General features: G+C 36.8%; 1 protein-coding gene across 9 annotated transcripts in view; it reads right to left on the bottom strand.

The window, feature by feature from the left end:
- The window catches only part of DMD (dystrophin), a 2273580-nt gene that overhangs the window by 1092180 nt on the left and 1164362 nt on the right, over positions 1-17038 (bottom strand). For all 9 annotated transcript variants that reach the window (XM_046672830.1, XM_046672828.1, XM_046672833.1 and 6 more), the window contains one exon: positions 34-206. In XM_046672830.1, the coding sequence (XP_046528786.1) occupies positions 34-206 (173 nt within the window). The remainder of the gene's footprint in view (positions 1-33; positions 207-17038) is intronic.

Here is a 17038-nt window from a genome sequence, read left to right as displayed (position 1 = left end):
ATAACTATTTAATAAAATGAAAGTGTTACCTACCCTTGTCGGTCCTTGTACACTTTGTTAACGCTTTCCCATTGGAAATCAAGCTGCGAGAGAGCTTCCTGTAGCTTTGCCCTTTCCGCAGGTGTGGCACTTTGCAATGCTGCTGTCTTCTTATTGTGAATAACATCAATCCGACCTGAGATTTGTTGCAGGTTGTCTTTTATATTCTGCAATATTGAAATTTTAAAACAAATCAGAAATGAATCGACTGTCTACGGAAAGAGAAAAAAGGAAATTTATAAACCCCAGAAGTAACAAACCGTCTTGCAATTGATAATTTTTGACTTTTTAAAGTTGTCAACCCTAAAGTCCACTGACTTCAGCATGCTCAGATTCAATGGGTAATTCACAGGCCTCATCTTGATACAGTTGATCACTCCCTCCATCTTAAAACTCTATCTTCATTTAGCTTCTGTAAGCTGAACTCTTCTGTTTTTTTCTTCCACATTCTTGTCCACTATTTCTCAGCCTTTTTTACTGAATTCTTTTCTTCTGACTAATCTCTTAATACTGGAGTGCTCTAGTTTAGTTTTGACACTTGTTTCTTTCTCTATCTATACTCCCCCCTATTTAGTCCCATCACAGTATGTACCCTCTATACAACAATGACTCCCAAATGTACATCTCCAGCCCTGACCTCAACTCTAAACTCCAGATTCACAGATCCAACTACTTTCTTGATGCTTGGATGTCTCATGAGCATCTCAAATTTAATACGGCCCCAACCAAATTCTGAACTGCATCCTCTTACCCTTCTCTTCTCATGGTTTTCTCCATTTCAATAAATGACACATCAATTAGTGCTTATTCAGGCTGAAAACTACCTAACAGATCCTCCTGCTTCCAGTCCTGCTCCTCTCCCAGTCAGTTCTTTACACAATAGCCAAAGAGATTCTTTTAAAACATAAATCAGATCATATTACTCTTCTGCTCAAAATCCCTTCAGTGGCTCCTCATCAAACCCACTAATTTTACAATGGCCTACAAAGCTCTGTATGACTTGGTTGTATGCTGTCTGCCATTCTAATCTTATCTTGTCTTAGTCTCCTCCAAGTCCACAACATTTCATCCTCATTAGCCTCTTTGTCTACCCTGAGTATGTCAAGTATACTCTTGCTTCAAGGTTTCAGCACTTGCTGTTCTGTCAAAAATATTATTTCTCTCCAAGACATTGTATGGCAGGTTCCCTCACTTCTTTCTCATCTCCGAGGGGCCTTCTCTACCACTCTGTTTTAAATTGCAGCCCCAATCATTCCGTATTGACTGTATTCTCCTTTATTTTTCTTCATGGCACTTATAACTAACATTAAATCATATATCTACTGGTCTCTGCACACCACTAGACCAGATCCTATGAGTGCAGGGATGTTATCTGTCTTGCTCTCTATTGGGTTTCCAGATTTCAAACCTGTGCCTGGCATGTGGTAGATATCCAAAGCATTTTTGTTCAACAAATGAATAAATAAATGTGTCCCATAAATTAACTCCACAATTTTTAATCTAGATTATATGTGAGGTAAAAAATCACAAATTCATTATGTAATAAAAATCTTTAAAACACAGATTTTTGAAAAACTTTGCTAGAAATTACATATTTAACTAGTCCTAGTATGAATTTGGTTATTTTGCTCATCTGAATTGTCATAGACAAGTCAATTGAGAAAGCATTTATTGATCTCTTGCATGTATAAGGATCAATACAGAGAAAGCAAAAGTAGGTGAAGCACAGTTTTGTTTTTAAGAATTTTTAAATTGATCCTATTGTGGTAGTAAGAGAGGGTGTGTTTTGGAGAACTGAAGGAAAAAATAATAGTATAGAAGCCCCAGCTAGATGACAAGAAGGAATCTGATGAGTGGTCTAAGAGTTACCAAATCTTTTCTGGAAGTTCAGAGAAGGAATGAATCATATACCATATTTCGTCACAAGCTAAGGAAAGGATTCATGAAGGAAGTGCCATTTGGGGTAGACATAGCTGAGTAGTTGAAATGGGAAGGACATTATATTTAGTAGTAACACACATGCAAAGACAGGGAACACCAGCAGTAATATTTGATTGACTTTTTGAAAATGTAGAGGATTAGGGAAAGATGGGTCAGGAAACAGAGGCTGCAGATGTTTAATACTGTGCTTTGAAAATTCTGAATGTAATTCAGTAGGCAGTGGGGAGCCATGATTCACAAAAATATTATGGAAAATTTCAAATATATACAAAAGCAGGAAAATAGCACAGATAGCCTCCATGAACCTATTATCCAGTACCAACTCTTACGAAACCATGGACAACCTTGTTCATTATACTCCCACCCATGCACCTCCTCAAATGGATTATTTGAAATAAACTGACAAAATATTTTATCCATAAATATGTTTGCATGTGTTTCCAATATATAGGAATTCTTTTCAAAGAAAGTACACATAATATCATTATTAAACTTACAAAATAAAAAACATTAATGTAATCAAATATCTGGTTGGGATTCATATTTGAGTTGAATTGAGAAAGTTGTTTAAGAAGGAAACTTGGCAGAATCCAGTGACTGTGTGTTGGGTGAAGAAGAGGAAAGACTCGAATAAACTCCCAGGATGCTGGCCTGGGATGAATAGTGGTGTCATTGTCTAAAGGGATTTCAGATGGATGAACAAGTTACATGTGTGCGTGCTTGTGTGTCTGTGTAAGTGATGAGTTCAGTTTTGCACATGATCATATTGAGAAGCCTTTAGGGCGTCAGACTGTAGATATCCAATAGGGAGTCGGCATCAGACTTTGAGAAGGGGAAGAGATAGCAACTATTCTTGGGCCATACATATTTTCACATTTCCACATGGTCTGGCTTTCTGAACAAAGAAAGCATCTGGATTAAAGGATGAGTGAATAGCAAACATACCTTGGCGTTTGGACTACTGCATTGCTCCAGGGAGACTTAGACACTTAGCTTTCCCAGATTGCTTTGTTTACATTCCAACTTACATTCTGAGGATAACAGACCTAGACCTTTAATTCTCTCTGGAGAGGATCTGTTTACATTTCAGAGCAAAGGTGTATTTCTGTCTGTCTGTCTGTCTCTCTCTCTCTCTCTGTCTCTGTCAGATGTGCCAGCTGCCTTAGATAAGCTGTGATATTCATAATTTTGAGTCTTCTCTCCTGTATTTCAACCCCTGCATGAACAGATAAACATCTGGCCCTCCTTGCATTGTCCCATGGAAATCTTGGACATGGGAACTGGCTCTAAGATGCTCTTGAGTAATTAATGATGTGTTCTCTGATCCAGAGATCTCCTGTTTCCCGTCAGGATAAATAAACATAAATATAAAAACTTAACAAGTATCAATAAAAAGAATATTTTTGCCTACTTTCAGGCAAGATTGGGGAGGATTTTAACCATGTACGTACGAAATGGAGACTAGGCTAGATAGGGTGTGACAATTGCTGAGCCTGCAGCTTCCCAGGGGCAGGCTCTGAAGCAAACTGCACAAGTCAGATTGGACAGCAGGAGTTGGTTAGGTCTTAGAGCATTTTCCTGCCTCATTCTAAGACTCCACAACTGTGGTGCATTAGGACTTGCCTTGGGGGAGGACTGAGCAATAGAAGCAGGTGAGGATATAGATAACGTCAGTTCTAAGGGGTAAAAGTCAACGCTTACAGTGGGAACCTGAAAAAAAGCAGCTGTGTTCTCAGGTGTTGCAAGTCAGCTAGAGACAGGGTAAGACACAATGGTTATGGGTGATACGAATGAATTTCAGAGAGAGAGAGAGAGGTTGTTTATAAAATTCCAAGTTATTGTCTTCAAGTTCATGTAGACCTTGTGATTGGAAGTCTTCGTTATTTTTTTATTTAAGAAACTCAATTTAACTCTGGTAAGAGTACTTATCTAACAGGTCAAGTATTACCATATGAAGGAAAGGAGGGAATGCCAACATAGAAATATCCTGTGAGATTACTTATCTGGAGGAACGCAGGCTAAAATTATCTTCTACCAGTGTTACATACAAAATTGCTAGTCATTGGAATATAGGTGTCATTTAATTGCACAAGAGATAGTCAAATTGCTCAGAAAAGGTTTTTAGAGTGAAAAGAATGAGAGGAAAGGTTGCCTAAGGATGAACCCCTCTGGAAAGCAGAGGCAGAGGAAGAAGATGAATATGCCCGAAGAGTAATTCTCATCAGACCTAGGAGAACCGGAAGAGTAAAGTCTTTCAAAACCAAGGGAAGAAAAAATATCAGAAAGGAGGGAGGGAGCTGTCAACGAGTCAAATGTAGCTAGGAACTGGAGTGAAAAGTCAACTCTAGCAATTTAGGAGGTCACTGGTAATCTTATCAAGAGCAATTTCAGCATCTTGAAAGTGTGAAGATATAAATCTGGACAGGGCAGACTGTCTTCCACTGTCATCCTCTTTCACTACAAAATTGAAAACACCTTAGTACTACATTGCGGTTCACTTTATTTGACATAAGACACTTCTTTATTGAAAGAAAGTTTACTACAAATAAAAACAAAACTGATAATATAACAGAAACTTAAAACAGATAGAATGGATCTGGCAGATGTTATCAATGCCCTAGAAGTCACTGTAGTCAAGCATGCATGCCAACTCTATTCTTTCTTCTATTTGCCTGGCAAAGTTTCATTACCATCTTCTGACGGCTCTGAGCCTGGAGTCTGGGGTGGAATATTTAGGGCTATCCCACTAGCTTGATTAAGTCAGGTGCTAGGAATATGTGCCAACGTGACTTCTTTGCTGTTTCTGTTAACTCAACTGACCTGAGCAGCCTGATTTCACCACCACTTTCACTGGCTCAACTCCTGATGATGTAAGTCGTGGGCTCCATTTTAGCATGGCTGTCAGTCCAAGGGCAGGTTTTCCACTTAATACCAAGCAGCCAGCTGAGGGACAGGCTGATTACTTAAATTCACATTGGGGCAACCAGCCACATTTGTCTGTACACTGGGAGCTCAGACACTTAAAATGAATAGCTATAATCTCCCATGGGGGTAAAATTCAAGAGAAGGAAAGGAGGATCTTTCTCACCAAAATAAAAGTAATCCATGTATGGCTTTGATGTGGGGTGTATACACACACACACTCTCTCTCTTTCTCTGTCCGAGAATTTGAGCTTGCAAAGCTTCCTGATTTTAATCCAAATCTCTGGAGAGCTTCCCAATTCTCTGGAAAGTGGTAGAATTGCTCAGAATCGAGTTATGAAAGGTTTTAGCAATGCTGGGCAGCATGTTGCAAAGGCAGGAAAACTTTCTATCTTAAATGAGAAAAGCAAAAAGCAAAAACTGGGGCAGGGGATGTCACACTCCCTGGATATCTAGATAATAGCTCCTTGGTGCATTCTGAGAGAATGCTGTCAAAATTGGCCAGAGTCCAGGAAATCCTTTTTAAAGACCCTATACATACTCTTGTCCCTGAGGCATTGCACACAGAAAAATGGTATATGCACTAAAGAAAATTCTGTAGCAGTTCCCATAGTTTAAAGTCAGAAATGAGATCTTTTATAGCTTTTTACTATTTTAGTTTGTCTAGAAATAATTGATCTTTATAGTTTCTGACCCTCTAAAAATGAAACCATAGTCCCTGTAGTTGCTATGGTGACAGAAAAATCCCTAAGATCACTATAGAATATATTATTTCCATTTCTATCCCTGAATAGTTCCTTATCTTATTTGAAAATATGAGGGCAAAATGATGAGGTACCCATTTTTTAGGCAACTTCTTTCTTAATTGTGACATGCCCCTGTGAACTGACCTCCCCACTCCCCATTTTCATTCTGTTAAGATGTTTGTTTGTCGGCCACTCTTTCTACAAAAGGAAATTCTAACTTGGGAAAGGCATTTGTATATGAGTTTATATAATTTAAGTCCTTGGTATTTTAAAACAGCATCATTGCAATTCTGGTTCACAGAATCAACTAAGTTAAATAAGACCCTATTTATACACTGTTAATAGAGAAAAATTAGGTAAGGAAGTAACCTTTGCAAACGAAAGATGGAATCTGAATATGTAAAATAAGCAAAAACAGAAGACTATGAACTATGCTGCTTTAATTCATATTTCTAGTTGAAAAGCTTATTGTTTAAATAAGGTCTCACTGAAAACACATATATGATAATGTAGGTCTCAACTTTGAGATAAACAGTATTTTAAAACATGAGCCTCCTTTTAAGAAGAGAATCAGTTTTTAAAGGAGATTTGTAACACAAACAATTTGAACCTCAAAGTACTTTGTTTATTCAAGTTTTGTGTAATAAGTGCCTTCACTGGGCTAAAAACAGAGGGCAAAGACAATTTATCTAGGGAACCAAACAAGGGACCTATTTGCCAACTAATCAGGTTGAAATAAAGGTCTCAAGTAACTCTTAATTTAACTGTGCTCTTTTCTCTATCACAGGGGCAGATTTCTGCTGTTGAATTTTTCCTCCATTTAATGTAAAGCGACAACTACTCCCTTCCTGTCAGAATGTTTCATTATAGAGCATACCTTTGCCCATCTAAATAGTAAACCTATTTGTATGAATGTCAAAGTAGATACTGTAGAAACTGAACAGGGCTAGAGTAGGGGATAGTGATAGCTGATTAATTGAACTTACTGTTAATCACTTCTGATGAAAACAAACTTGAAAACTGAATGAATTTTTAATGTATTTTCTTACCTAGAGCTAAGTTCTTTGTTTTCCAAATACTATGAAAAGTGCCAGTATGATTTCTAGTATTTAAAATAGCATCATTGCTGTTGTACCTTCTCTGTAGTCATCGAAATAAATGGGCATCTCACAGATACAAAACATAAAATGCAGTTAAGCACTTGCTTAAACTTTAGCACACAATTAAAACATGAGTATGTCTATAATTTATAGATGTCTTTAGTCCTGTTTTATACCAAGGAGTAAGCTCAAATACACCTTTGTGAGTTTAAAACTTACCAATGTAGGATTTTCAATAATATGCTGATTGTGGGATGTGTATAGTCTTCTTCAAAGTTTGAAATAAAATATTTATAAAATATTTACTTCAAATTTTGCCAGTGCTCCCCTAATAAAAAATCTTTCAATGAGAAAAAAGCTATCTTAAAATTGAAACAATATTGTTTCAGAGATATAAGACAATAAGGAATTGACTAGTGTATTTTCCCCTAAAAGTGACTTCCATATTTCAATGATATTCTGGTTTGAAGTACATTAAATTTCATTTAAAAAAATTATAAAATTTCTTTCTAGTGATTCCTCAGTTTTCATTTCTCAAAATGACTCATGAGCAAATGGCTATAAACACCTGTAATTCACAGTTTTTACCATATTTACTCTCTGAAGTAAATGTCTATTTATTGGTTCACTGATAGCTTCTTCACTGCATCTTTTCCCTCTGCAGCATTCAGTGCTGTTAAGCATAGCCTTCATCACACAGCCCTTGCCTCCTTAGTCTTACCTGGTTTTGCTATGTCCTGGGTTTCTCTCTACTTCTCTTAGAGCTGTATCTCTGCTTCATTCACTAAGCCAACAAATATCTGTTGAAAGCCTACCATATGCCAGGCACATTCTATATACTGGAGATATAGCAGTGAGCCAGAAAGACAGAGTCCTCTTCTCATGAATCTCACCTTCTACTGGAGAAGAAACTAAACAAACAGGATAAATGAGTAAATTGCACAGTCCATTAGAGGGTGATAAATGTTAAGGAGCAAACCAAAGCAAGGAAAGAGGATATGAGTGAAGGGTGGAATTTTAGTTAGGGAGGTCAGAGAATACCTTACTGAAAAGGCGATTTTTAAGTAAAGACCTGCAAGAAAAAGAAGGAATTAACCACGTGAAGAAGAATCAGGGAAAAACATTCCAGGCAGATAATGCAAGTACAAGGGCCTTGACACTGGAGTGTACCTGGAGGGACCTGGAGTGTACCAAAGGACAGGAAGGAGGTGTTTATGGATGGGTATGGATGGGTATGTTATGGGTATAGTACCTGAGCCAGAGAGTGCCAGAGGAATATGATGGAAAGAATGGAGTGGCCAACTCATGGAGGGCCTTGTGGGCATAAAACGGACTTTCCTGCTCATTCTGAGGGGGGAGAAGAGCCTTCAGGGTGTTGAGTAGAGGAGTCATATGATCTGAATTCTTTTAATTTTCTATGCTGGAGATGGTGGTTTGGATCAGAGTGCTAGAGGAGTCAAATTCTGGATACATTCTAAAGGTAGAGCCTATAGGATTTGGTGGCAAATTGCATGTGGGTTGGTAGAGAGAGGATTCAAGGATAACACTACGAATTTTGGCATGAACAACTGGAAGAATGGAACTGCCATTATATATAATGTGGAAAATTTCAGGAGGATCAGGTGAGGGTACAAGGGTTAGTATAAATGTTTTGATGTGTTAAGTTTAAGATGCTTATTAGACATCCATGCGAATATCAAAGAGACAGTAGGGTAGATTTAAATCAGAGTTCAGGAGACAATCTTGATTAGAGACATGAATTCGGAAATCACTGAAGGTAATTTGTTAGCTCTTCTTCCACACTTGCTCACAAAATATGGGTTTTTCCCTATGCTCCTTTCCCAGCCCTCTTTCCTCTAACCCTGCTTTGGTGGACATTCTCAGCTACTTCCACACCTAAATATCATCTTGACACAAATGTATCTTATTTGGTGTAGGTAGAAAAGAGGATAAGCAAGATGTCAAGATGGTATCATAGATTCTCTGCTGATAGTGCTGAACAGAGGGGGCATCCAGCAGATGTAGGGACTCAGCTGTTTAATGATTGACTCTGCTTAAGGCTATAGCAAAGTGTTTCTGGGCTAACAGAAATAGGAGCAAAAAGAAGTGCAGAGAGAAAATTCCAGCCTACAGGTTGGTGGAAACTCAGTCAGAGATTCTTGGTTTTGTTGCTATGGTGGGATTATATATACTTCCCAGAAAACCCTTCCTTAACCAATAAGAGAGTTCAACTAGCCAGATAGAAACATAATGTCTGGAAATCCAGCCCTCAAAATGTTTCTCCAACAGATGAAAGTGGGTGTCTAGGATGTTGGGGATCCCCTCAGGGAAATTTAATAATGTGAGTCCTGGCACAATTACCTTAACTAAGGGTAAGGTTTGTTTTTCTTTCTTTTTTTTTCCCAGAAGTTTTATTTTTTCATTTTTTGTATTCCCTTTCTAGCTTTATTGAGGTAGATGTGACAAATGAAAATCATATATATTTAAGGTGTACAATGTGATGTTTTGATATAAGTATACATTGTGAAATGAGTACCACAATCAAGCCAATTAATATATCCATCATCTCAAATAGTTACTCCTTTTTTGTGTGTGTGGTGGTGAGAATGCTTAAGATCAACTCTTTTAGCAAATCCCAAGTATACAATACAGCATTATGACCTTCTATAGTCACCATGCTGTAGGGTAGATTATCTAAGTTGGCCCAGCAAGGCTGAACATAAATATTTCCTTAATGTATTTTCACCTCTTCTGTTTTTCCCATCTCCAACTGATAATGCCACTTTTAGGTTTCTCCCTGACCAAAATCCTTCAATGATTACTTGTGCCTTTTGGGATGATTTCAAGCCCATCTTTTTTGCATTTTATACCAAAAAAAAAAAAAAGCTGGATCCACAGTTTTTATCCAACTTGATCTCCCAATGCTTTGCCAACAAAGACACTTTGGTTTGGGAAGGATAATCTTTTTGTTATCCTTCAGACACATCTCTTTGATAGAACTTTTTACCTTTACTAACATTGTTTCTCTAACTTTGAGAACCTTTTCTGCATCAAGAAGCTACATGGTATAGTGGTTAAGAGCAGTGACTGGAGCTAGAACACCCAGGGGAGAACTCCAGCTGTGCTACTGACAAACTATCTCACGTGAACAAGTTGTTCAATTGCTCTGTACCTCGGTTTCTCTATCTGAATATGGGTATAATAATAGTGCCTTCCTCATAGGGTTGTCGTGATCAACATACGAGTTATCACAAGTAAAGAATTTAGAACATGTCCAGGCACATAATGAAGAAATGTTAGCTATTAATATTGTTCAAATTCCAATTACATTCAAAGTCCGAATATACAAAGGCTTTCTCCTCTGTAAAATTATTCTCAGTGTCTGCTTTCTACATTGCTTTCTCTTCTTCATGAATGCAGTTACACTCATACCTTATACACTGTATATGTTGGCTATATTATGTCCTTCCCACCTTTATTACTTTCTAACTTGTTTCTATATCTATGACGTGTATTCAATTAATGTTACAAATTACCAGAGTGCAGGGATCATGTCTTATACTTGTCTTTTAGAGAGTTAAGCACAGTCTTTGGGCCTTAATACATATTTGCTGATTTGAATTGAAAAGTTGAGTTGACGCTCGGAATCTTAAAACTTGCTTATGAAAATCCAACTTGGATGGAATCGCTGAACCTTCAAGATTTGTTACATTGTTCTTGAACCACTGCAAATATGCGTTCAGGCCCGAACAGACGTTGTGAGTTTTTCAGATACCTCCCTGTTTATCCTATTTTACTTTTACTGGTTATTTAGCTGTTAGAGTAAATAGTGGAATAACAATCCACCTGCATTTCCTGGCTACATTTCTTCATGGTTTCATCATAGTACCTCAGATACCTAACAACAGACAAAGGCCTTCATTCAAAATTACGTCCGCCCAAATTTCCCAAATGCCATAGAGCATCAACAAGAACAAAAAGAAAAGAACAAAGACCTGCACTTCACTGCTCCAAATGTTCCTCAAAGGCGATTCTAGTCCATCCGCACCAACTAAACTGAAAATGATTTCACAAGTCATTTTGTGATAAGCACATTTTGTATTAAGTTGTGCACATTGTCTAAATCATTTTACAGAAAATCTTGATAGAAAAATTGGCTTTTGCACATAGCAAAAAAGAGTTGTGTAGAAACAAATGCTTTTCTCTTCATTAACAATTAGACATATGGCATTCTATGTTTCTAAGTTTTTTAGAACCAGGACATGCTTTTAAGTCTCATGTGACTGAGCAGAGGAAGGAAAGGTAGGTTTTATGGAGAAAAATTCTAAGGCAATACAGCAATCCAGAGAAACCTAAAAAACTAATTACCACTAAGAAATGGGATTGGAAAATGTGGACAGGATGCTTTTCTTTTTTTTTTCACTTTATACTCTCTTTTTTTTTTTAAAGATTTTATTTTTTTCCTTTTTCTCCCCAAAGCCCCCCAGTACATAGTTGTATATTCTTCGGTGTGGGTCCCTCTAGTTGTGGCATGTGGGATGCTGCCTCAGCGTGGCTTGATGAGCAGTGCCATGTCCGAGCCCAGGATTCGAACCAACGAAACGCTGGGCCACCTGCAGCGGAGCGCGCGAACTTAACCACTCGGCCACGGGGCCAGCCCCTACTTTATACTCTTTTATCCTGTATAAATATGTTATCATGAGCATCTTATTATTTTGATAAAGAGCTGAAAATTCAGTATGAGTGATCGAACAAATTCATCGATAACTACTATACAAGACAGAATGTAATTAAATCTGTACAAATTAATACAAATGACAGTACATTATTTTGGAAAAATAGGTAATATTTCACCCAGGTTATAAAGGATTAGTGCTGGTGATGCGGGAGAACATGCTTTCCATCACAGTGTTTTACGTGAGGGGTAGAAAAGCAAAACCATTGTTCCATATAATTGTTCTGAACCTAAAGGCATAAATTTAAGAAAAATAACAAAAAACAAAGCAAAGCAAAACAAAACAAAAAACACAATATGGGAGCAGGACCCTAACACTTTACCGCATTTTCTTACCTTTTTGGAAGCCTCGTAGATTTCCCTAATGATGAGAACATCGTTTAATCTTTTGCCTAAGATTTTGCAAATTAAATTTTGGAATTGGTAATTAATTGGTGTCCATTAATTATATGTGATTTACAATACAAAGTTCTTGATTTTTTCCTTGAATGTTTAATAATATGCATTAGGATTCAGAAAGAAGCAGAATTGGGTAAAAGTCATTGTATTTGATTGAACTGTATGCAATTGCCAGTATCTGAACATTTTCACTTACATAATGTCAATTCATAAGGTTCAACTGAATGTTATTATAATATTAACACGCTCATGGTTACCAATTTAAGCAGGAAAATGAATATAGAGTAGCTTTTTTAAATAGCAAAGGAAAAACAATAAGAAAACAAATTTCAAAACTCCAAGGAAAAAATCACCACTGATCAAATCGTTCTTCACTTAGAGTTTCAATGCTTTTAAAGAGTTTGTCATCATTCTGAACTCAGAAGAAAGGATTTTAAATTACTGAAATAGAATTTGGAAAAAGGGGAATTCGGCATATTTCATTAAAAAACAAAACTCCAAACAAAACAAAACAACAAAACAAACAAACTAGAAAACAGCATCCTATTCTTGGTGAAAGCCAGAGTCTATGGGAACTTGGAATGATTTAGAGTTTACATTTCTGTACTTCAAGAGAAAAACTAAATTATTTGGCACCTAAAATCAGTAGAAGAATGGAAAATTTTATCTTGAATAAGTAATACTTAGCTTTGGAAATACAATAAAAGAATATGAATGAAAGTATATAAGATTGTCTAACAGAAGTTTTAGTTGAAAACAAATATTTTTTAGCCTACGTACACTCTCTTCTTTCACCTTGAACTTTTTCTTTTGATTTTAGGCTATTTCCCAAATCTAGAAATAACTTTATGTATATTTTATGCTGCTGTTAACGTTTTATTTAAAGTCTTTTTATTTATAAATATGCAATTTTATAAGGTTTACCACATTCTTAAAGGCAATTTGTTTTTAGGATTCTTTATGTGGAAATTTAATTTACAATAATTTTAAAGATTTTGGATATCTGCTGAAGTAATATAGGTTTTACCAATTTGAAAATTTATATAATTACATATTTTTACAAGAATTTTTGTACATAATACTACATAATTTTACTTAATCTTCACAATAGTACTGCTGAGGAGTCTGAGACAGCTATTATCATCGATCTAATTCAAAGGTGAAAAATCTGAGACTTAGAAATTTTAGTGGACTTCCCCAAGCACATAGCTATTAAGAGTCAGATTCGGTGTCTAAATCTAAGTCTTTTACGTTCAAAACCAGGGCTTTGCTAACCTCTCTAGCCTATTGCTTGTTATAACCATATAATGCAAGCTCAGTGAATGGGAAAAATATTTACTATTATTTGAATTACATATGGGTTTCCTGCTGCACACTTTCATAAATGATTGGTTTACAATTCAGTATGTACAAACATAGAGCAAATGGCTCCATCCTGGTATATATGTGTAAACTGTTAGAATTCACACGTCTGCACAATTGAACTCAATGAGTTATGATATAATGTAAAAGAAGGTAATTTTGTTCCCTTTTTTATTCTTGGCTCCGATAGTTTAACATTACTCTCTCCTCTTCTATCAGAAGCCATATCTGGATTTACCAGATTGTCACTCATTCAACAGATGTACATTGAGTGCCTATTAAGTGCTAGGTACTGTTCTAGGAGTTGGAGATACAGTGGTGAACAAGAAAAACAAGACACTATTTTTCTTCCTAATGGTTGTGTGTCTGATGCATGTTGGTCGCCATAGGGAATAGGTCAGAAGTAGATGGCTCGTTTGCAAACCACTGCAAATGGTGCAGATCATCTCTTTTGCTGTCGCTTAGTATCACCATCTTAATAAATGGAGCACTGCAGTTAAATGTGTATACATACACTTAAATGCATGTGTATGTATGTTTAGATTCACAAAACTCCATACTGTCATTTTCACATTTGGGGAAGGTGAAAATAATAGCTTTAAGAAGTTTTAGCTAACAAAAATGCCTTGAGACACTGTAACTTGGTTAACAGAAGAGCACACAACCTTCATTTCTAAGAAAAAAGGATTAGAGAAACCCCTTAGTAGCTGTTGTGACAGCAGCTGTTGGGGAGTAGATCTATCTTAAAATTGAAAAAGAGAAATTGGAGTACCAAAGACTCAAACTCCAGGTCATTTTGACTCTCTGGAATTTGTCTTTATCTGACAGATCAAGGCAACACCCTATATAAATCTCATTCTTATCCTCTTTATGTCCCACCCAGCTACCAGGCACTGCGTTAATGACATATCACATTGGGAAGAGTGCTCAATCAAAAGGCATTAAAGTACTTATTAATTAGATTTTTCTGAGCTTCTACAGAAATTTTTTAAAGTTATTTTTAGTGGCTCCGTGGTAGGTTGCCCTTTTGATTTTTTCTGCATGGTTTATGGTCCACATTGTGAAAAACACTTCCTAAATACAACTATATATTTTGGTCAAAACATTCTCCACAGGATGATGCATTGTCTTTGAATAAATAATGAATCAGTAATTATAGATTATAGGTCAAAAAATGACATCATAATTGGTCAAAGAACAGCCTGACTAGTTCATGAATAGAAGGAAAACCTCCCCAGAACTTAATTGCAGCCTCAAAATTTCTAACAGCCCCATGAATTGTAAGGGTTTTTGTGTGTGTGAGAGGAAAATTTTCTCTGAGCTAACATCTGTTGCCAATCTTCCTCTGTTTTTGCTTGAGGAAGATTCACCCTGAGCTAACATCTGTGTCAGTCTTCCTCTATTTTGTATGTGCGTCGCTGCCACAGCGTGGCTTGATGAGTGGGGTAGGAACATGCCCGGGATCTGGGCGTGCGAACCTGGGCCACCAAAGCGGAGCACGCTGGCCTTAACCACTACACCACTGGGTCGGCCCCATGAATTGTGAGTTTTAATGTGAAAGTTTCTGACTTCCAGAATTTATAGGATGGGGATTATCAAAATAGTCTTGCTGGGAGAATGGAAGGAGTAGGAGTGAGTTCTTAAAGTACATTTTAGCAGAGATGAGAGTAAATTGCAGCACAGGAATCAAAGCAGGACAACTGCTGGGCCTGATAAAATAATACAGGGAGAAAAGAATGAATAATTTCCTATAAAAGAGAGACATGTATAAAATACAAAGGAAAATTGTACCAAAGCACATATAAGTATGAACTGGGCATGGCCATAATGCAGTAAATATCTATAATCTCTTCACTATAAGAGAAATGAAAAATGAGGCACTATAAAAATGACTTAAGAAGGATCTAAATTGTAGTGGATAGACTAATATTTGTAAAGAAATTCACAAATATAAATAGCAAATGGAACAAATAAATTCCAAATCATAAAAACAGTTGATAAAAGGAATTATAACTGAATAAATGTGCTAGGTGAAAAACTTGATTCTCCTCAGAGAACTCACTAAATGATTAAATTATTCAAAATGTTATATATAGTCCAAAAGATCAGTTCTTATAATGTGGGAATATATTAATAAAACTCACATTTTTCCACGCCCCGAACTATTCTATTAGAAAATTTAGGTAGAATGCAAAAAGCATTTGTAATCAAATTTTGCTTTGACATTTTATACAATCCATGTTTATTTAATTTAGAATAATTGCAATACCTTTTTGTTGGAATATTATTAAATTGGTGAAAAATCTAACCCTTTATCTAGCATGACCCTACATCACAACGTGCACAGAAACATTCATTCTTTTATTTTCCTTCAGACATTTTGTTCAGATTTGTACATATGATATCCCCCATTATTTAATTTACCTAACACCAGAATAGAAAAACAGTTTGATCATGGCGTTAGTTTTGTCTTCACTCAAATGACTGGCATTATTAAATCTGTGCTGAAATGTGATTAAATTGATTCCGAAGGAGAAAGAACTTGACCAAGGTGACAAGATCTCAGTTGCCACTACTTTTGCCCCCGCTTCAAGGAAAGACTGGAATATGGAATACAAAAATACCAATGAGAAGAAATTCTACATCCCTTAAGGGATCCTCTGCCAAGTTCAGAGAACACCTAAATTCTCCCAACTGAGCCCCATATCTGCTGAGAATGAGTCTTTATACACTCATGCTCAAGTTTCTTTGTGAAGATGGACATAAATCGACTAGCTCCAATTTGAAAACATTTCCAGAATCTGAAAATCTCTTATCACCCTAGTCCAAGCTATTGGCATCTCTTCTCCAACTGTTCTCCTTTCTTTTACTCTTGATTCCCTACAGTTCTACTCTCTACCGGGCAGCCAGTGTGATCCTCTTAAAACATAAATCAGATCATGTCACTCATCTCCTCAAAAATCTACATGGCTGCTACCTCACTCAGAGCAAAAGGTAGTCATTACAATGGTCCACCAGGCACTCCAGAAGCTGGACCCCTACAGCCCCTTTAACCTCATGCCCTAGTACCCTCCCCTGGCTCCTTCTGCTGCAACCACACTGGCCTTCCTGATGTCCACTGATCACATTAGGCATGCTCCCAATATGTGGGCCTTTGCATTGACTGTTCATTATGCCCAGAAAGCAAGGGGGACCGCAAGGCTGACTACCTTACCTTCTTCATATCTTTGCTCAAATGTTCTGCCACTCTACTTAAAATTGAAATCTTACCTCTTGCCATTCCTATTCCTGCCCATTCAGTAGTCTTATACCCTCTTACCCGACTCTGTTTTCCTTTTTTTTCATAATGTATCAGTTTTAAATAGACAATATTTACTTATTTGTTTGCTTATATTCTGCCTCCCACCGCTATAATAAAAGCTGTATGAGGGCAGGGTCCATGGGTTTTCTTCACTGTTGTTTAAGCATTGAGAGTCATGCCTGGCACATAGTAATAGCTTAATAAATATTTTTGACTGAATGAATCCTCACTGCTTAGATTAGCAGCTTGTCCTAACAATTCTTTTAGATCTCAAGGGCCATGCATAAAAGCTGATCAAAGAAGAACCAGTCAAAGAAGACTGGACGACCTTGCTTTACAGTCTTTGACTTTTTAAGCTCACAACAAGCTCTCCCCAGTGCTGTTGAGGTTGAATAAGGGCTGGCTCTACTTCTTGATCCTATCGAAACTCTACCTTGGGACCAAGTGTCCTGTCAACATCTGTGAGCTTTCTTCATATGTCCATACTTGTCAC

This window comes from Equus quagga, chromosome 10 (assembly GCF_021613505.1).
Source record: "Equus quagga isolate Etosha38 chromosome 10, UCLA_HA_Equagga_1.0, whole genome shotgun sequence".
NCBI lineage: Eukaryota > Metazoa > Chordata > Mammalia > Perissodactyla > Equidae > Equus > Equus quagga.
The sequence above is the reverse complement of the archived record's forward strand: the minus strand, read 5'-3'. Positions and strand labels throughout refer to the sequence as shown.